This window comes from Galeopterus variegatus, unplaced genomic scaffold (assembly GCF_000696425.1).
Source record: "Galeopterus variegatus unplaced genomic scaffold, G_variegatus-3.0.2 Scaffold3144, whole genome shotgun sequence".
Lineage (NCBI taxonomy): Eukaryota > Metazoa > Chordata > Mammalia > Dermoptera > Cynocephalidae > Galeopterus > Galeopterus variegatus.
The window spans coordinates 144,640-166,505 of record NW_007729255.1 but is presented as its reverse complement, the minus strand read 5'-3'; the positions used below and the strand labels follow the sequence as shown (position 1 = coordinate 166,505).

Here is a 21,866-nt window from a genome sequence, read left to right as displayed (position 1 = left end):
AGACCGGCTCCCGCTCACTGGCTGAGCGAGGTGCGGGAGCAACACCGAGGTTTGCAATCCCGTTGCCGGTCCCTGGTCCGGTACGGGGGCAACACTGAGGGTTGCGATCCGATGCCGGACACGGAAAAAAAAAAAAAAAAAGACAAAAAAAATAAAAATAAAAAATAAAAATAAAGTTCAACTTTATAAGGCTCTATCTTAATTAATTTAAGTTTAAATAGTCAGATGTGGCTAGTGGCTACTGTCTTAGACAGTGCAGGCCTAGAGTTTTCTATTGCTGCAAATGCTTATGGCATTCTAGGTAACAGATTGGGCCTGGTTTCCAAACTTTTTCAGGGAAAAAAAGCTTTACTCAAACAAACACACAGAAGCCCAATGATTATGAAACAGATGAAAGCAGAGTCACGATGGCCAAAGCAGAGTCACGATGGCCAAAGCAGGGATTGGGGGCTGGAACCCTGCCAAGGTGGCCTTCATCTCACCCTACTGACCACCCCTCAGGGGTCTCTACTGGAACCATAGTCCTCCACAGAACACATAAAAGCTTCTAACCAACCTACCACTAAGGAATATATACTGTTGAGCAGATAAACTGTCAATTCAAAAATAAACTTTCTATATTATTGAAGCTTGGTTCTCTGAGTTTTAAAACTCTTCTACCATTTTAAGTGGAAATCTTATTACATGATCTATACTACCTTGCTGTCTTTAACAAGGTATAAGAAACGTAACAGCATTTTCTTGAAGACGCAGGGTTATTAACACCAGTAACAGATAGCAACACTGTTAGGGCAGTAGTCCTCAACTCCCTGTCCCTCAGGTTACAGGCTGCAGTAATGCAACAGGTGGTGGTCACATGCAGTTCTGATAAACCAGCTATGACTCCCAACACCTCTTATCCATCCAGGAAAGTATTTGGGAATGTAAGTGTGTGATGAGATTACTACTGGGATAATGCCAAGCATGATAACCATTACTTATTTTAAAAAAATACATTGACTTTACTATTACCTACATTGATCTGAGGCAAAGCTCAAACAGACTGTGACCCAGTATTTCCAGACACCACAGCTGAGATCCGTGTCATAGAATAGGTAAAAGAGATTTACCTGTCCCCATTTAAATAGACCTCTGAACCAACACATTTTGTGCAGGTAGAGATTTTCCCTCTGTTGCCAGTTTTCATTTTTCTTTGCAGTGAATGGGTCACTGTTTTAATTCTATTTAAATTTGTACACAACTTCTAACCAGCAGCAGCTTTGAATCTCCAACCGAGTAAAGCTGCTTGGGTTTTGTGACAGGTACTTGACACTCTTTGACTACAAAAATTACTTGACTGTATCCTGGAAAATATTTCTACAAAGCACCAGGGTATACATAAAGAATTTTGAAAGCTTTCATTTTCCACACAAAATGAAGCTTAAGAATGTCAATCCTTAGCAAAATTGTAAAAATCGTAAAAATGAGCAAAATTCATATGTGTTATTTTAGCTATCCCTTTGTTCAACCTGTCTCCTATTGGACAAACTCCCTCAGGCATTCTGTTGTCTAAAATTGCCCCCCTCCTTTTGAAAGTTCGATGCATTATTGTGGTCCCTTCCTTCCTTCCTTCCTTCCTTCCTTCCTCCCTTCCTCCCTCCCTCCCTCCCTCCCTTCCTTCTTTCTTTCCTCCCTCCTTTCTTTCTTTAGCACCCAGTTATGAGTGAGGACACGTGGTATTTTTCTTTCTGTGTCTACTAGAGATGAGGGGAAGGGAGGAAGAGGGGTTGGAGAGTGATTGCTCGGGTAAGGGGCATAACGAATAACTATGATTTGTAATAATGAATATGCTAATAAAAAATACAGTTAACTAAGTAATAAATAAAGTTAGGAAATTTCACATTAAAAAAATTTACCCCCCTTACTGAATGAAAAAATAAATTACTCCTACTGATTAAGCTCAGCAATGTATCTGAACCTACTTGGACTTCTAATTGTTGCAGGAAAGGTTTTATTTCCCAATCTAAGGAATCTTGGGTAGAAATAAGGAGGGAACAAAAAGGTAAGGACAGCCGCCCTAAGCAGAGCTGCAACACATTTACCGTTTTCAGAAAAAGTGTAGGGTTGACATGGTTTTAACTCTTGGAAGCCTATTTCTGAATGTCAGACAAAAATACATCCCATCATCACTAGCTTCTTTTATCTGCCCTATTAACCTCTTCATCCCCCCAGCCCCTCTCTCCACACCCCCCTCCCTCATTGTCTCCTTCTTTGCTAATCCCAAGTCTCAGTGTTCTAAACCCCTTTTTCATTCTGCCCACTCTTCTCCCCTACGCCACTACTCTAAGCAAAAACATTTCCATGCAAGGTGACCAAGCTGATGCTCTAAAATTAGTTTCCTATCCTAAGATTATTGGTGACTTGAGCCCTCTGAAAGCCAGGACAAATGGGTCAGACCTGAATGTGTTACTCAAGGACCGAAAGTGATGTGAAAGTGTGAGGGAGAGAAAATACACAGTAGGGAACACCTTGAATCTGAACTACCGAGGGAGGCCAAGAGTACAGAGTCCTGAACTTTGGCCTTATAACACATGTCAATATAACGAAACATAATTTGCACATGATATTAAGGAAAAAAGTCAGCATCATTGCTGCCTGTAGACAACAGAACCGTTATACTAGAAATGTGGCCTGCTAAAATAAAGCAATACTAATTATTGTCCTATTTGTTCTGCTCACCACTTCTGGCTACTTACAATACAGCACCATTATATACAATCATAAAATATATCACAGTTACCTCCATAAGTTTTATTTTTTTATAGTACTAGACTTTATTCCAATATACTACTGTTGCTCTTGAATCAAGATCATCTACCTACAACCTTAAAATTAAAAATAATAAGGGAGCGGCTGGCTAGGTAGCTCAGTTGGTAAGAGCACAGTTTTATAACACCAAGGTCAAGGGTTCAGATCCCCGTACTGGCCATCTGCCATAAACAAAAATTAATATAAATAACTGAATAAAAATAAAAATAAAAATAAAAAAATAAGGGAATGTTGGCTTAGGAAGGGAATACTGTCAGAGATAAGATTTCAAAACTTAGAACAGTAAATATGAGTAACACAATTTTGTTACAACTAAATTCATTCCTAAAATTAAAACATTTTAAATATACTTCTGAAATGAACAGTCTAGATAAGGGGGAACAAATGGGTTTCATGTCACATGCCAACTTCAATAAACTGACAGTGGGTGCCTGCCATGCTCTGCTAAGGATTCTGGAGCAGGAAAGAGGAGTATGCTCAATCAGCAATGTCCATCCCCTGCTATCTCTGGAAACAGCAACTGTTGAACATATTATGCCCCAAATCACCAAGATATTGCACAGCACATGATTTAAAAGTGAAAAAATAAAATACAAACTCACCAGAAAAATCTATTATCAGTTGTGTGTTCTTGCATGCTACGATGTGCATTAAGACTCAAATCTAAACTGACTCCAGATGCAGACCAGGCAAAATAAAAGTTTCCTGAATTCAAAACTTTTCGTACTTCTGAAATCCGATCCTCCTCTGAAGGATCAATTCGTAGTGATATAAACTCAGTGGAAGTAACTCGGAAAACTTCAGATTCTTGAATTTTTCCAACAGACATACATCCAGTGACTAGGACCAGATAATGTAACATAGTATCACCTGCAAAGACCAAAGATTTATTGGATGAAAAATCCCAATATTGTTCAAGCTTTTTATAGTTTCTTCAGACTTTTTTCTTGTGTCTCCATCTTATAAATCTGACATTTTTAAATTCACAACTAGATGTTTGTAGTTGAAATAAAATCTTTGTTTAAATACATTTTAGTATAACAAGCACTTAAACATTAATAGGATAATCTCACATTTATGAAATTGTTCCTCTATTTAATCTGAGGCTATAAAAATTTACCAAATAAAAAAATGTATTTCCTTTACTACTTTCCCTTATGATTGTTAGAAAGCTCAGAAAAGATAATAAATGTGAAAGTTTTTTGTAAATAATGTAGTTGAAAAAATGGCATATAAATGTGAGCTGATGATGATAATATATAGGCAAAAAGTTCTTGGTAACAATTTAGAAAGCAATTTGGTTTACAAAAACTTTCATAGACATCTTTTCATCTAATTATGACAAAAATCCTCTGAAATTAGTACGAAGTTGGAATTCAGCAGTTGTGTACTTTCAGCATAGGCTTTGACATTGGCAAAAGTGGCCCTGAATCTTGGCTCCACTAGTTGTTATCTTGACCAACTTCAGTATGTTAGCATAACCAACCTGAAATATCATCCCTTATAAAAAGGGATTAAAACAAATATTTCAATGGACTGTGTGGATTACCTAAGACAATATTAGTAAAGCACCTAGGCACAGCGTTTTACATATGATTGTTTCATAACAAATGACAAATCTCCATTTTACAGACCAGTGCTACTCAAAGTATGGCCCATGAACTGTTACCACCTCACAATGAGAAAAGGTGCTTGTACCAGAACGAAAATCAACCACATTATTAAATTTACCCTTTAGCTTTGCTCTTTTTTTTTTTTTCCTTCATCATTAGACTTCATCAGTAAAAGAAGCCATATGTTAGATTTGCATGATTGTGCAAGCTCTTTGCTTCATCATAGACCAATAACATAACAATTCATGAACCAGTACCAGTCTTTGGGCTACATTTTGAATCACACCATTGTAGACAAACTGGTAATCACAAAGGTTACTCTGCAGCCCATGCTGACATTAAGTGGCAGAAGCAGGCTCAAGCTGAAACCTTCTGAATCCAAAATAGAGGTCTTTTCCACTATAAACCAGGGAAATCAGTAGTTCTCTTTGAAGACACCTTTTCCTAAATGCGCTAAAGCAAAGAAAAAGGGCAATGCTCTGATTTTCTCTTTTGACAACTGATACTTATCTTTTAAAGTGTTCAAACAGGGCACTGTCTCTGGAACTTAAAATCACAAGAGCTTGAGCATGTAGCATGCCTTTTTTGGGCAACAAACATTATCACAAGATTAGCTTAATTAAGGTTTAAAACACATTACCATATTTACAGCTCAAATATAGAATCTGAAATGATATATAGGCTCTCTGAAATCCCTAGGATTACAAAAATAGAAATGAAAAAACGGATGAATTGTATTGAGTAATAAACTTACCAAGATTTAACCGTAAAACACCTAAGAGTCCATATGCATCCAGTACTTTGGAGTATGTTCCTTTGATTGCTTCTTTTTCTGCAGATGCTACAAAAAAAGTTTTAGATTAAGAAAAATTGCCTGAAACATCACATTCTACTTAGCTATAAAGCCAGAATTTCAACCAAAAATTTCTAAATCTGTCCTAACATAGACATATTACATAAAGTATTTTCTCAAACAAGTAATGTAACTGTTCTTCTCAAAGAGTTAACAAATAATTCCAGCACCATCTATTATTCTACCCTCTCCACTGATCTTAACTCTATTCATCCTTTTATCCCCAACACTTAGAATAGTGCTTGACACATAGAAAACTGACAAAACATTTAAATGATGAAAGCTAATGGGAGTATATGACTACATAGTTTAGCAGAGGAATGGAGAAATCTTCAGTCTGGATTTTGTCTTGATTCATTTCTTCTGCTATAAAGTTAATGCCATCTTGCTAATGACTATAACCCACAGAATAATTTCCCTAAGGCAGGCTGTTGTGGTTGTTCTACTGAGAGAAAAAACAACAACAAAAAATCAAATCCTGAAACTTTAAAGGAAAAACCTTCCTACTTAGTAAATACAGTAAACATTAAAATATGACAGAGAACCAAAGACATAAATCACAGCGAGTATTTCAAAGGACAATTACAAATAATACATTCTAAAGTCTACAATTCAGAAAGGTATGATTCCTTTTTCATTCCTTCCTTTCCCTTCTAGGTTTCTTTCCTTTTCCACTGCCCTCACTTTTCCATTTCCCACCCAATTTACCTCTTGATTTACTGGTTCACTCCTTATTTTCCTCTCATCTCTTACACTTATCCCCTCCCTTACCTCATTGATCTACAATATAGAATTATTGTACTTTTTGGCAATGTTCATGTGCTCCACATTAGAAAATCATGTAAACAGATCACTATGACCTTCCTATTTCCCATACATCTTTATTGCCAACAAAAGGGCTCTTCTCAGCCTATTGCTTTACCTAACACTCCTTGGTACTTTGCATTACAGCTCTTTTCCTTTGCCTTGAAGTTCTTCTACAAAGTTCTACATAACATATCACTTTTCTTGTCTGTTCCATCTCTTTTCAGACCATCTACTCTAAAGCTTTCTTTCCAGTGATCTCACTTCTGTGCTCAGATGAGTTGTGCTCTGCTAGTTGACAGCACAGGCGAAGACTAATGACTCAATCACTCAACTAGCTGATACTGTTGCAATTCTCTAATATGTTCATTATTAAGTGTGGGCCTTTATCAAACCACCCAGTATAAAATTAGGGAGTGGGAAAGATTTCATCAAACCATTAGTTATGGGGATTTATATTTCATTCTGTATTCCTAAAGTTCCTATCATTAATATTACTACACCATATATTCATAGAAATTACTCCTAACATTCAATGACAAGTGACACAAATATAAAACACAACAAATTTTAATTATATTTTATAAAGTAAAACAAGATTGCCTTCCCCTAAACACTGCCTTGCTAAGAGTACATGTATACAAAAGCAAGTGTAAGAGAGATGTTACATCTCTCATGACAGAAGACATAGCTTCCAGAACAAATATTATTCTAGAGTTTTACAAGTTACATGCTATATGCATTTAAAATATACCATCACTAATATAGTAATATAGAAATTACTAGCTGTATCAGTTTCAGCAATAACCATCATTTGAGTTCAAATACTAACAGCAAGTAAGAGTTAAAATATATACTTTTTTAGTATTATCACCTTCCTTTAGAAAACATAAAAAATCATTATATAACTTAAATTACCATGCAACAAAATATTCTCTCTTCTAATAATTCATAGTAATTACCTTGCCATTAATTACACTCCAAATATAGGAACAACATACTATGCCTCTCAGGACCAATGAAGGTCTATCTATTAGAATGTCACCCAATTCAAATATGCAAACAAATGCCAAGCTGTTTGGTTATTTACACTTTTGTATTATATTTTGAGATTCAGGAAACAGGATACACACAGACTTTAAAGTGCATATTGTTAGATAAAAATATGCTAAAGGAAAGGAAAAATAATTCAAAGAGTAAATGACATGTCATTTTCTCTGCCAGGAATTTTTTGGTTTCCCCTCAAAATATTAAAAGAAATTTAAAAATATTTTAGCTGAGGTACTTGAATAATGTTTCTGTGATTATTATGACAGTAAGTAACACTGGGCTAGGTGCCCTCATTCATTATTCAATTTTCACAACAACTGCAGGAGCAAAATTACTATTATTTCCATTTGACATATGAGGAAACAGGCTTAGAGACATTACTAATTTGTCACTAACTTATCTAAGCATAAATTGCCAGAATCAGAGAATGTAGCTTCAGGAGAGAAGGGACTTGGTCTAGTTCACTGCCCAGCGGCCTAGCACTCAGTAGGGATTCCCTAAATTTATGTTCAATAAATTGGTGAACTAAATTTAAGAGCCATATGCACTTTTAACTCCAGAAACTTCCAATTTCTTAAACATATATATATTGTTTTTATCTAAAGGACTGTAGATAGTTTCCTATTTTCCCATGTAGGCTTCAAAGATTTGGGGTAGAGTGGTGGGAGTCCAGCACAGGCTGTCAGAGCCCAGGGAGAGTAAGGATGACCCTGTGCATGAAGCTGAAGCCAGAGATGGGGAAACAGGATATCCACATAGGGGAGGGGTGGCCTGGCATGAGGTATCTAAGTCTGACTGGGGTGAGGAGGGTGGTATCCGCCCAGAGATGTTGCAGGTGTCCTGGCATGATATGTGGGAGCTTAAAAAGGGTTAGAAGAGCAGAGTGGCTAGGAGAGAAGCCTGGGGCAGGGTGTCAGAGCCCCAGTGGGGTGAGGAGAGCACCCATGCAGAGGAGGCTGCAACAGCAACAGGAGAATGATTATCAACAAGGGAATTATCAAGGCTAATGGGAGCCAGGTTTCTCACTGCCAGAGAAGGGAATTACAAATATGGAAAGAGAGAAAACTAGAATGGACACTGCAGTGTTGATTGGAACTGGGATTACCAGTGTGAACTTACAGTTTTCTAGACAGAGGATAGATAGATATAGAAACATAGATATTAATGCATGTGTATAATTGTATATGACATATACATACATATTTACATATACTTCTTAGCAATATCCATTGACAGGACCTAGGATCAGCAACACCGCAATTGCAATGAGCATTCTTAGCACTAAGATTTTGGTTTCTAAATATGACTCTACACTAAAGGAACTAGTACTCCATGGAGAAATGGCTGATTGCAGGGCAGGGGCAGGAATAAAATGAGCCTGAAGCACATTCTTGTGTCAGAAAGTATGAAAGTGTTCAAAGAGTAATGGAGAAATGTGACTGAAATACAGAAGCCAGTTTGAAGGGGCTTATACCAGCAAAATCTGGGACAATTTGAGCATTGAAACAAATAACAAGAGTAATGAATTGAAAGTCTGATAAGAAAAGGGATATTTAGATAAGCTCAAAGTAAAACAATGATAAAGGGGAAAAAGTCTGCCAGACCTGCCTGGTAGACCATCACCTTAATCAACTAATCAAAGTGAAAATGAACAGTAATGAGATAAGTCAAAATTTTGTACCATCTGACAGGAAACAAGGAAAAAATGTAGCACCACTTCTTCACTATTCCTGCCAAATATGTATAAGTATCTAAACATGAGGAACCATCAGAAAACCAAAGTAAGGAACATTCTGCAAAATAACTGTCCTTCACCTTCAAAGGTTTTAAGGTCATAAATGTCAAAGACAGAGGAATTTTTTTTTTAGATTTAAGGAGACTAAAGAGACATGACAACTAAATAAAATGCACAAATCTAAACTGGATCTTTTTACTATAAAAGACATTGTTGGGACAATTGGTTAAACTTGAGTGGAGTCTGAGGATTAGACAGTAGTAATGTATCACTGTTAACTTTATGATGGTTCTATGATAGTTAAAGCAGGAGAATGTCTTTCTAGAGAATACATAATAAGTACTTGGGGGTTATGGGGCATTCTGTCAGCAACTTACTCTCAAATAGTATGGAAAAAAAAGTCCTCTGTACTGAACTTCAACTTCTCTGTATGTCTTAAACTGTTTCAAAATTAAAATTTTTAAAAATGAAGCCAGCAATAATTTATGAAATACATGTACATATTTCTAAATGAAGAAACTTTTATCTCTAAATGGCATTAATAAGATAAACTCTTATAATGCATTGTTATCCCCCTCCCCGTACATTTTTTTTAATGAGGAAAAAAGATTTCCTTATTTTACAAGACTCTAAAAAATGTACAAAAATATGTGATGGCTGGCTGGTTAGCTCAGTTGGTTAGAGCATGGTGCTGACAACACCAAGGGTCAGAGTTTGATCCCTGTACTAGTCAGCCACCAAAACAAACAAACAAAGCAGACAAAAATATGATGTAAAAGGGATAAACCCACTTCTCTGGTAATTTAGTTCTAAAAAACTATTTGAGAAATTTCTACTAGAAAGCGATTATTTAAAATAAGAAAGTATATACTACATTATTTAAGATAATGTGCATAATCTTTAGGTAAAACAGCATTTATAAGTACAGGTTGAGCATTCCTAATCCAAAAATTGGAAATGAAATGCTCCAAAATCTGAAACTTTTTGAGAGCTGCCATGATGATCAAAGGCAATGCTCATTGGAGCATTTCAGATTTCAGATTTTTGGATTACGGATGTTCAAGTAGTATATATTCTGCAAATACTCCAAAATCTGAAGAAAAAAAAATTCAAATTCCCAAACACTTCTGGTTCCAAGCATTCTGGATCAGGGACACCCAACCTGTACTTTACTCAGTCCATCCTCATCTTTTCCCCTTAGTACTCTCCCCCTGCCTCCCATTATTCGGCCAAAATGAATAACTTTGTTGCCCCTTCTACATGTTCCACATTCTCTTCCCTCTCCTCCTTTCTTCATAGTGTTCTTTCCATCTGGAATAACCTTTAGTCATCTTTGTATTTTCACATATTACCCATTCTTCAATACCTAACTAAAATGCCACTTCCCTTTGTGAAGTTTTTCCTCATCACTCTTTGGGAGTAAATCTCTTTCTTCTATTTTATACTACAGTCACTTGTATACTAACAGCAATAGAACCTAGGTCTCATTTCTTTATATCTCAACATTATACCAACCTAATTCAGAAACCTTGAACACTGCAGTAGCTGATTTGGTATTCACCTGATAGACAAAAACAAACTGAGAGGTATGGCACAAAAGGAAATGTTTTGCTAATTTTAAAATAATACATTAAAGAAAACAAACGATTGACCTGACCACTGACAGTATTTGCATGCCCTCATTTCTGAGGTTCACATTTAACAATTCTTCACAGTGATATCTGAAAATTTTCAAATATTTATGTCTATGGCAGGGAGAGAGGGTGGGAGTAGAAAGATGGGGTGGGGAAGACAGGCAGTGTTAAATGATTGCTAACCAGGGTTTAAACTTGTGCAGTTTTTTACGTGGCAGAGTGTGTGGCACAGGAAACAAAGTCAAAGAATAAGCGGAAATGTAAGTTCAGGAGATATGGCAGTAATACAGAAGGTGACATCATTTTCCTGCTAGTGCAGTCTTTCAAGGTATTCACTGCGCTTTCAATGGAAGGAATAAACTGCCTTTTGTAGAGAGGTTTGTATGTTTTTTCTATTCATGGTGGTTACTAAACAAACGATATGTGAAGAAAAACAAACCTCTCTTTTCTCAAGTTACTGACTTCTAAAACAAACCTCTCTTTTTACAAGTTACTGACTTCTAACCATAGGTAGGTATGAATGTCCAAGATGACCATTGTTTCAGGAGTAGTTCTGAGCCAAACAAGATCTTCAGCAGTTCAGCTGAGGTAAGGAGGCCTGCACCTCTTTAGTTCACATGTTAGACACGTAAGCTAAGGAAAATTCCAGCTTCTAAAGCTTCTGCTGTAACACCTCAGGGACAAATAGTACCTAACTACCTCAATAACTTATTTTATTTATTTTAATTTTTATTTATTTATTTTAAATTTATTATTTTTTTACATTCTAAGATGTTGGGGAGCAGTTGGGTGAAGGGGGGAAGGGAAGAGTGAGAAGGGAAGGGGGAGAGGGGAAGGGGGAGAGGGGAAGGGGTTGAAGGATAGAGGGAGGAAGAGGAAGGTGGGGTGTGGTTGAGGCATGTGGCACCCCCCATTCCAGCAGAGGGGCCCAGGGGGCTTCCGGTGGCAGCTTGGTTGTGGCTTGGCTAAATGTGGACTTTGGGGGTGTGTGGCTGAGGCCCTCAGCACCCCAACCCGGGAGCCCAGGGCACTTCCAGCAGCAGCTTGGTGGTCATTGCTGGGCTGGATGCAGATGGTGGGGGCGTGGCTGAGGTCCTTGGCCTCCCACCACCCTGACTCAGGGGCCTAGGGTGATTATGGTAGCAGTGGCTTGGTGGTCACTGGGCTTGATGCAGATGGGGGGCAGTGTGGCTAAGGCCCTCAGCATCCCACCACCCCAGCTTGGGAGCCCAAGGGGCTTCCAGTCCTTCCAGGTTTTATAGGTGTTCTTTGGTGGCTTAGACCTTTATTGGTTAATATCAGAACTCTGTCTCTGATCTATGGGTTTTATGTTTTTTCTTTCAGTTCTGTGTTGGATTATTCATATTCCCACCACTTAAATTCTGCACTGGAACAAATTTGTTGTCCTTTGGTTACTTCTAAAATGGGGGAACTGCCTGTGGGAACCAGAACCCCAGCCCTGTAGTTGAGCTAAATTGCTCCTTTGCTGCTGATTCTCTGGGCAAGGCTTTCTGTGCAGCTCAGGTTTTAATGGTTGACTTTGTAAGCACTTCCAGGTCTTGTGAGGTCTGATATACCTGGGTTGTGTGGAAACTCTGGTCTGGGCCTGTGTCTTTTCAGCAAACTGCACCCCCAGCAGTTCTATATTCTTGACCAGTCTCCACTGAGTGGGCTTATGCTGATTGGAGGGTAGATCAGCTGTCCATGTTGTGCCACACTGTTTCTCTGGTGGGCATGTTTCCTCCAGCACCTGCACTCCAAACACTTCCCAGGGGATGGCCATGCTCTGGTCCCTTGCAATGACACAGCAACCTCTGAGTGGCTCCTTTTTTCAGTTGTCTGTGGCCCTTTGTTCCTATGTGTGTTCACGGGAACCCTGTTAGTGGGCTTGCTGGCCTAGGGGCCATCAAGGCCCTCCTCTCCCCCGCAGCCTCCTTCACACACAGGGCACAGCTGCAGCTTTGCCAGCTCTTGCTCCATGTGCTCACCAGGGCCAGCCTTGAAATGGTTGGGGCTCGAAATAGTCTTTCCCTCATCGTGGCTTCTCCTACCTTCATGAACTCCGTAGATCTCTGTTCATCCTCCCCTGAGCTCTTGCAGCCCTAGCTTGGCAGTTCGTTGCTTTTCCATGGCTGTAAACTGGTTGATTGTGGGAGAAAGTGACACTGGGTACCGTCAATTCTGCCATCTTGATCGGCTACCACTTTTCTCTTTTGAGTACAAATTACCTTAGATTTTTCCCACAATTTTTGTACTAATCTTCAATCTTCTTATCCTTCCTTTTGTTTCCATTTCCTGCTTCCGGGGTGTCCTGGGTCCTCCCTGCAGATCTCCCAGTACCTGCAGGTCACAGAGCAACAGAGGCCACAGCAGAGCCACCTAGGCCTCCCAGAGCAGAGGATACTGAGCTGTGGAGATGGACTGACCTTTGAGCAACATAAGCATCCCACCAATAACTTATTTTAACAGGAAAACTCTTCTTCCCATGTCATACTCAACACTGTCTTTTATCCATGCCTTAAATATTTTTTTAGTCTTCAATCTAATGGAAAGATGTATTTCCTAAGAACACACAGCTATCTTAAGCATAAATCTCCAATTACAGCTATATTTTAAACATATCCTCACATCATTAGAACTGATAATCTAACACCCTCTGATTCTACTCCTAGTAAATATGTACATAGGAATAAGGCCATAGAATAGAATTTGAAGCAAAATAAAATACGTGTCTAACAGATCTGCAACACAACCAGCACCACTTTAGACAAGCCCAAGTACAAAATGGCGTGCCCCCCTCCTCCCCTCCCCTCTTCCCTTTACGAGAAGCCTCCTGACTTAAACAGAAACCCCTTTTGCTTCCACAAGAACGCAGTTCTCCACCCCCAATCCACATTAGCACAATGACCCTCCTTGATGATATTAGCCAGCCCCTGGTGCACTATATAAGCTCTACCACCCCCACACCTGGTACTGTCCACCATTTTCAGGGCAGCCCCGGGCTGCCTGCTACTCTGAGCACAGCCTGGCAGATTTCTTTCTTTAATAAAGCTTGAATGGTACCTGGCATCTCAGCTCACTTTCTTTCATTATGGTGCTGAAACCCAGTAAGGGTTTTAGCCGACATTGTGGCCTATCCCCTCTCTTGTGCTGATTGGCCCTCGGCCGCCCTTCCTGGACTTGCTGAAACCAGATGCCTCCAAGACCCTCCACTTTTGCCATTTCAGACCAATGCATCCAACACCGGCCTCAATTCAGGGTGAGTCAGTGGGTCTGTCCTGCCTACTTCTATGGTTCCCCCGACTACTCTCTACATCTCTACGAAGCCCAGGCCCCTGGCCGAGGGAACTCTTCTCGTGCCCCCCAGCTACTGGAGGATGCTCCTCTAGCCGGTCGGTGGCTCTTCTCTTGAAAAGAAGGTGGGGATGCCCTTTGCTGGCACTCTTCTTCTCTAGGGACTAACTGCTCTTTCTCATCCTCTACACAGGATCCTCATGATCCAAACCTCCATGCTCTACGCCCTTGGGCTGTCTCCTGGGCCTCCAGGGAGACATTAAACCTAAACGTCTCATTTTCTACTGTACTCTGCACTCTACACCTTTGGGCCGTCTCCTGGCCAATTTCTCAGCCTCCAGGGAGACAATAAAACTCAAACGCCTCGTTACAATGGATCCTAGTGGCCAAAAGATGGCACTAGATTTAGACATTCACCAAAGCGGCAAAACCTGTAGAGATTCCTTCTTCAGGCCTATTCCTATCTCTGAATGCATTCTTCTCTTTGTCAAAACTGTCCTATGTCTCAAATTCTCCTAGCTCATGCTCAACCTCTCCTTCCAGACTCAGATCAATCTTCTGATCCGTCAGCCCTCCACATTTCTCTCTCTTCCCCACACCTGGCCTCCAGACACTCATCCTCAGCCCAACTCCTCCCCTTCTCCCCCTTCATCAGGTAACAACCCTGCCTCAGCTCTGGCTTTTTATAACCTTTCTGTACAGTGTCTGGGACAGAAGGAATTGTCCAAGTCCATGTACAGGGAGCAGGTCTGGATGGCAGCTCAGGTACATGCTCAAAATAACAGGCGGCCTATGGGAGCTGTTGCTGTTCCTTGCATGGACCCAAATTGGAGCTGCCAGGCTGGCCACGGGGATCGGGATCTCTGGGATAACATGATCACACACCTACTTCATGGCCTCCAAAAGGCTACTCACAAGTCAGTCAATTATGACAAGCTTAGGGAAGTCACATTGAGATCCACTGAAAATCTCGACGAGTTCCTAACCCTCCTCTCTGAGGCTTTACATGAATATACATGTATAGATCCAAACTCCCGAGCAGGCATGGCCCTCTTACACTCTCACTCCATTACCCAATCAGCCCCTGATATTCAAAAAACTATAAAAGAGATCAGGCCAAATACCAGCACCTGGCTAATGTCATCCGTGGCTCACATACTCCAAAGCTGGCTGCCTCTAGGGGCAAGCCACCTGGGAACTGCTTCAAATGCAGCCAGCCGGGCCACTTGGCATGGGCCTGTTGTAACCTGTCCTCACTGCAAACGGCCGGGTCACTGGGGGATTGACTGTGCCACTCGCCAGAGAGGGAGTGGCCCAGTCCCCAACCTACAGCCTTTGGCTTCACGGCCATCCCTACCAGAACTTTCCTACCAGAACTTCTAGGCTTTGCCCAGGAGGAGTACTGACAACGCCCAGGGCCTGAGGCCCCCACGGAGATCAACATGTGTGAGCCCAGGGTAACTCACCTTGTAGCAGGTAAGACAATCTCTTTTGTCATTGATACAGGGGCCATTTACTTTACCCTTCCTAAATATGTAGGACCAACAACCCCATCCTCTACCACAATAGTAGGGGTCACATGATCAGAATACCACCCACGGATCACTTAAATCCCTTTCCTGCACCCTACATCACACCCAATTCACACACAAATTCTTAATAATGCCTCAATGCCCAGCCCCCTTACTGGGACAGGACATTCTTTTCAAATTCAAAGCTACTTTTACCCTAAACACTTTAACTCCAGCTACAACACTCCTGTTACAGGCCGCGCGGAGACCTGGCCCCTGGGGCTTCCACCTTCCCCTCCTCTTCGGACAAGGTTAATCCCTAGTATGGGATGCTTCTTCTCCCTCCATTGCTATGCACCATTCCCCCATCCTTGTTAAACTGCAGAACCCCTCTTTGTTCCCTAATGTCCCACAGTACCCCATTGCTAACAAACACCTAATAGGCTTAAAACCCGTCATACACAAACTCCTTTCTTCTCATCTCTCACGGCCTACCTGCTTGCCTTTTAATACACCCATCCTTCCGGTTATAAAGCCTAATGGCTCATACCATTTAGTACAGGACTAATCCTGACACATGTCATTCCCAACAACTCACTTGGACAGTACTACCTCAGGGGTTTCAGGATAGCCCCCACTTCTTTGGCCAGGCCTTAGCTCAAGACTTATCTGAACTTCCCCAACCTCTAGCACTTTAATACAATATGTGGATGACCTCCTCCTTTGTTGCCCCTCCTATGAGGATTTACAGGCCCACACTATTGCTCTCCTTAATTTGCTGGCCTCCAGGGGATATCCAGTGTCCCCAGCAAGGCCCAAATTTCTTCTCCTTCAGTTCAAAAGTCTAATTTCTGAACTCCCTGCTCCTACCACAAAGGGTGAAATCCTTTCTTTCTTGGGGCTTGCAGGGTATCTTTGTCTATGGATTACTAACTTTGGTGTGCTAGGAAAACCACTTTACGAGGCAGCCAAAGGGGATCCTGCCATTCCTTTAGATCCCACAAAGCTCATTCATTCTCCCTTCCAGCAATTAAAAGCCGCTCTCCTCACAGCCCCAGTTCTATCTCTCCCAAACCTATCTCATCCTTTTATCCTATTTGTCACCAAAACCCAAGGACAGGCAGTCAGCGTTTTGGGACAAGAGGCAGGAGAAATTTTCTCCCTGGTTACATACCTCTCTAAACAACTAGACACCACAGCTCGAGAATGGGCCCCTGTTTATGGGCCTTGGTGGCAGCCACCCTTTTAACACAGAAAGCTCTAACTAACTTTTAAACAACAGTCAAGACCTTCTCAGCCATAAAGCCAAGTCAATTCTCTCCCCTCCCCAGCTACAACTTATTCAACTTACTTTCACTGAAAACACCAGTTCTCCTTTAAACCTTGCCCTCCCTTAAGATCCAGCCACTCTCATCCCAAAACACTCAGGTCCCTTAGAACACAATTGCATGGAAGCTTTAGACCTCTTTCTCAATCCCTTTCCACACATCTCCCCACATCCCATTAGATGGTTCGCGCCACCTCCATGCTCACCCCCCGGGCGGGTTATGCCATAGTAAATCTAACACAAACTATTGAGGCTGCACAACTCCCAAAGGAGGTTGGGGTTATACACTGCAGAGGACACCAAACCTACAATGACCCCATAGCCCAGGGAAACAAACTGGCGGATCTAACCGCAAAACAGGCTGCTCAATCACCAGGTCCCCACTCTTCCTCTCCTGCTCAGGTCCTTCTCATGGCCCCTGTGCCATCACCCCAATACATGCCTCAAGAAATACAATACTTCTGGGGCCGGCCCGGTGGCGCACTGCTACAGTGCGCTGCTTGGGAAGTGTGGCGGCGCTCCCGCCGAGGGTTCGGATCCCACATACAGACCGGCCGCTCACTGGCTGAGCGAGGTGCGGGAGCAACACCGAGGGTTGCGATCCCGTTGCCGGTCCCAGTCCAGTACGGGCGCGACACTGAGGGTTGCGATCCGTTGCCGGTCACAAGAAAAGACAAAAAGGAAAAAAAAAAAAAAAAAAGAAATACAATACCTCCAACAGTTGGGGGCACAGAGAAAGGACAACTGGTATACTCTCTCCAGTCACTATGTCCTCCCTACCACACAAGCTGAGCAAATCCTTTTAGATTTCCATAATTCAGTTCATATAGGCTATGAACTCCTACTATGCCTTCTTTAGCCCTTATATTACTCTCCCCACAAAAGGACATGCTATCTTCTAACAATAGTAGATACCTGTTCAGGTTGGATTGAGGCTTTTCCCTGCACTGCAGAGGATGCTATAGCAGTAATGCATACTCTCACCTCAGAAATCATCCCTTGTTTTGGCCTACCCACCAGTCATTCACTCGCCTACGGGTTGCCCCCTGCAAGCCCACAGGCCTCAGCCCCCTCAAACTTATGTACAGTAGGCCCTTCACTCTCACACCTCTCCCTTCTAGCTCATCACCTTTAGGCCAGTATCTCCCTAGTCTTTCGCTCATTAGGGATCTTAGGGAACAGGCCAACCTTCTATTACCTCATCCTTTCCCCACCACCCTCTCAGACTGTAAACTAAGCCCGGGACAGCAAGTGTATATTAAAACCTGAACCCCAAAGCCTCTCTCGCCTTGCTGGGAAGGGCCTTTATACAATACTTCTCGCTACCCCACAGCAGTAAAAGTACTAAGAAAGACCCCCTTGGTATCACTTATCCTTGGTAAAACTAGCACCTGAGACTTTACCCAAAAATCTGTTAACAAGCCAGAGGGGTCCCTCTACTCAACCCCCAACCCAACATCTCCTCACACTTCGTCCATTTTAGGACCCACAACACTGAAAATCTCCAGGACCTCCACTCTTCCCCCAATCCCAGAAGAAGGATGATCTTTCCCCCGGCAATTATCCTCTCACTCTTACAGGCCTGCTTCACGTCCTTCACACAAGGGCTACTATCATACTATCTGTTCTAGTATTTGCTACAGGATTGGCCAGTGCTGCCCCAAAAGATTGTAACATTATAGGAAGATTTCTCCTGGCACTTCTTTACCTCCTATCGGTAGGATGCTTCTTAGCAATTTCATTGTGGCAATATCCCCTTTAAATTCTTTTGGCTCCCTAACCCTTCGCATCCTTCCCTTGTTTTTCCTCCTATCTCAATGCTCCCCCTTACCTGGAACATGGAGGTTGTACATCGCAGGGACAATGCAGTCCTCAGCGAATCAGACTGGTCCCTGAGCAACTCATCTGTCTCCCACTTCACGAGAAACTTTTTGTGGTCACCCCCCTCCCTGTTGATGCAGCCCACAACATTTCCACAAATGTCTCTTCACTTTCCTTTAATCTCATCTCAGTGGGGACTGTCAGTGTTATGCGGGGCCTGCCCACACTCTGCCTTACTATCACCAAATGCTACCACTCACTTACCCCCTCCTCATCCATGACCTAAAACCGGAATATATTTCCTTTGTAAAACTACATTATCCTGTTGCCTTCCCCCCTAAAGCGATTTCTTGCATATTCTTTTGGCTTGTCCCTGACATCACTCTCCAGACAGATGGAGAGATGGAGATGGGACTGGGACTAACTTCAGCCCCCCCTCTTGGGAAGTGCCCCCTGCTCCCATAGGGCACTAATTGTACCCTTCTAATTGGGACAGGGATCCTTCCTGCAACTGGAACTGGCATAGCGGGCCCTGCTACTGCCTCTCAATTCTATCAAAAGCTCTCAGAAGAACTAAGCACAGATAGCATCTCCTCCCTCCAGTGACAGGTCACCTCACTCACAACACTCACTTTACAGAACTGTCAGGCCCTTTACTTTCTTACAGCTGAGAAGGAAGGCACCTGCCTCTTCTTGGGGGAGGAATGCTGTTATTATGTAAATAAGCGCAGGATGATCCAAAACAACTTAAACCATTTCAGGATACCCTGGCTTATGCCCCTACTAGGACCTCTAACTGTGCCTCATCCTACTTGTTGGTCCCTGTCTCTTGGTGTTCCTCTAATTTCTTGCAGGAACATATGCAGGCTTTCACCAATCAAAATGTCACCAAATTGTTCCTGTGAGGAGAATATCAGCCCCTCAGAATCAGCGACCCTTCCCCGGAGGAATACAGCCTCCTCACACAAAACCAACAACCCACCACCTAATTGTTTTACCCGCCAACATAAATCTTTTATTTTTTCCATATCTTCACCCATCTCCAGCAGGAAGTAGCTTCAGAAGAATGAGACCTCTGCCCTTTTCCCTATACTTAAAAGGCAGGAATAATAGATCTGCAACATAACCAGTGTCACTTTAGACAAGCCCAAGTACAAAATGACACTGCCCAACTCCTCCTCTCCCCTCTTCCCTTTACAAGAAGCCTCCTGACTTAAACAGAAACCCCTTTTGCTTCTGCAAGGACGCAGTTCTCCGCCCCGATCCACATTAGCATAATGACCCTCCTTGATGGTATCAGCCAGCCCTTGCTGCACTATATAAGCTCTACCACCCTCACACCTGGTGCTGTCCACCATTTTCAGGGCAGCCCCGGGCTGCCTGCTACTCTGAGCACAGCCTGGCAGATTTCTTTCTTTAATAAAGCTTGAACGGTACCCGGCATCTTGGCTCCCTTTCTTTCAGTGTCATAAACACTGATTCTCACAAAAGCAGTTATGAGGCATCAGAAAGCTTTGGACATTGATTGGATATCTGATATTAAAAAACTACTGTTAAATTTTCAGATGTGATAATGATGACACTGTGACTATGTTTAAAAAAAAAGAGCCCTTACCTTTTAGAAATGCATGCTGAAATATTTATGGATGAAACTGACATCTGAGACTTACTTCAAAATAAATAGGGAAGGTGAGATTCAGGCTATGGATACAGATAAACAAAAGTGTCCACAAGCTGATAATTGTTGAGGCTGGGTAACATACCTGAAGTCAATTACACTATTCTCTCTACTTTGATGTACATTTGATACTTCCCCCTCAAAAAAGTTAAAAAATTTATTCTCACAACATTCTTTGGCATACTGGATAAATTCAGAAAGGAGAGAAGACAAGATAACTCTGGCCAGTCAATGAGAGACCAGAAGCTAACGGAATTCTAAGTGATTAGACAGGTACTTTCCTCCAATTATCCTAGGCCAGGGCTGTATTCGCGAAAAGTTCAATAGGCATTTGGGCTTTTATAAACTTGAAAGGGAACAATAAGTTCTACAACCTTCATAATAGCCCCGTAGACTGCTCTTCCCAAGGCTATCAAATATTCATCAAATAATACATATATAATAAATTGGGAAAGAGAAACAGTTGGTAATTCCAGAATGGAGGCTCCGGGAAGGATAAATACTTCTATACTCTGTCATATTTTCTTTACATTCATCCTAAATAATTTCGCTTTAATATTCTTTGTTGAAAGTGTTTAAAATTATCCTTGAAAAACAGAAAGCTCACCTTTGTTGATCATCATAGAAGAGGTTAGAAATATTTAAAACTACATAAAGCCCTGAGGTAGTAACATCCTGCAACTTAATTCAGATAACTTAATTCATTCACTATTGTAGTTCTGTGCATGTTTTTGAAGTTTTTTTTTTACCTGAACAAATTCTTGGCTGAAGACAGGCCTAACTTTCAACTTTTCATATTTAACTATAGGAAGGTAACAAAAGTGAAGCTGTAGAGATGGTCTCTTTACAGACTACAGAAAACACTCAGAGTACAACTATATCAATTGTTCTCTATCAAAATTTATCAATTGTGCTCTACCACATTATTTGACACCTCCTTCCCTCTTTTCTTTTGCTAGAGTGGATTACTTTTATAGCACTATGTCATATGATATAACTGGCATTATTCAGCACTGTTATCACACTCTTCCTTCTCAAACTAGAATTTAAGGCAATGAAGCATTAAGAGCAGACTATATTCAGATGACAACATAATCATATATCTATTTCTTGATTTTCATGAGTTCTGACTCTAAAAGAGGCTTTTTAAGTATAAATAGTTGTCAGATGGTAATCACACCTGCATTGCTAACTTTACCATCTGAATGGGAAAGAAACAAAATTAACTAATTTCCCTAAGATCAACAGATAAAAGTCACTTGTATTTAATTTAAAGGTATTTTGAGGATTAAATTTAAATCTCTCTAACTTCTGATGAATTACCATGATTCAAAATAAATAAAGGTCCTGCTATCCAACGTCAACACTCTGCTGTGGCTCAAACCTTCCAGACTGAGAGTGGGTTGTCCTTCCCCAGCTGATACAGAAGACCAAGCTAAGGAAGATCACTAAGAGTGTGAAAATAAGATTGCAAATTAGAACCATCTTCCTAGAACCACAATTTACCTGTGGTTGCATGCACCATGGTTTGTGGTCAGCTCATTTGCATGCAAATAGCACTTCAGTATAGAACCAGAGAACCTTTCCGTGCAGAGTATCCTAGAGATCATGTAATTCAAGTTTCTCATTTCAGAAGAAAAAGATTAGAGGCTAGGGGATCAAGATCTTACAACTAGCTGGCAATGAAGCCTCTTCCCATGTCCACATACATAAAGAGAAAAATTATTTTAAAAGATAA

General features: G+C 41.3%; 1 protein-coding gene across 7 annotated transcripts in view; it reads right to left on the bottom strand.

Moving 5' to 3' along the window:
- Positions 1-21,866, bottom strand: part of SYNJ1 (synaptojanin 1) — an 89,650-nt gene that overhangs the window by 56,298 nt on the left and 11,486 nt on the right. For all 7 annotated transcript variants that reach the window (XM_008584090.1, XM_008584086.1, XM_008584092.1 and 4 more), the window contains exons 2-3: positions 5,176-5,262; positions 3,411-3,678 (exon numbers count right to left, since the gene is read on the bottom strand). In XM_008584090.1, coding sequence (XP_008582312.1) covers positions 3,411-3,678; positions 5,176-5,262 — 355 coding nt within the window. The remainder of the gene's footprint in view (positions 1-3,410; positions 3,679-5,175; positions 5,263-21,866) is intronic.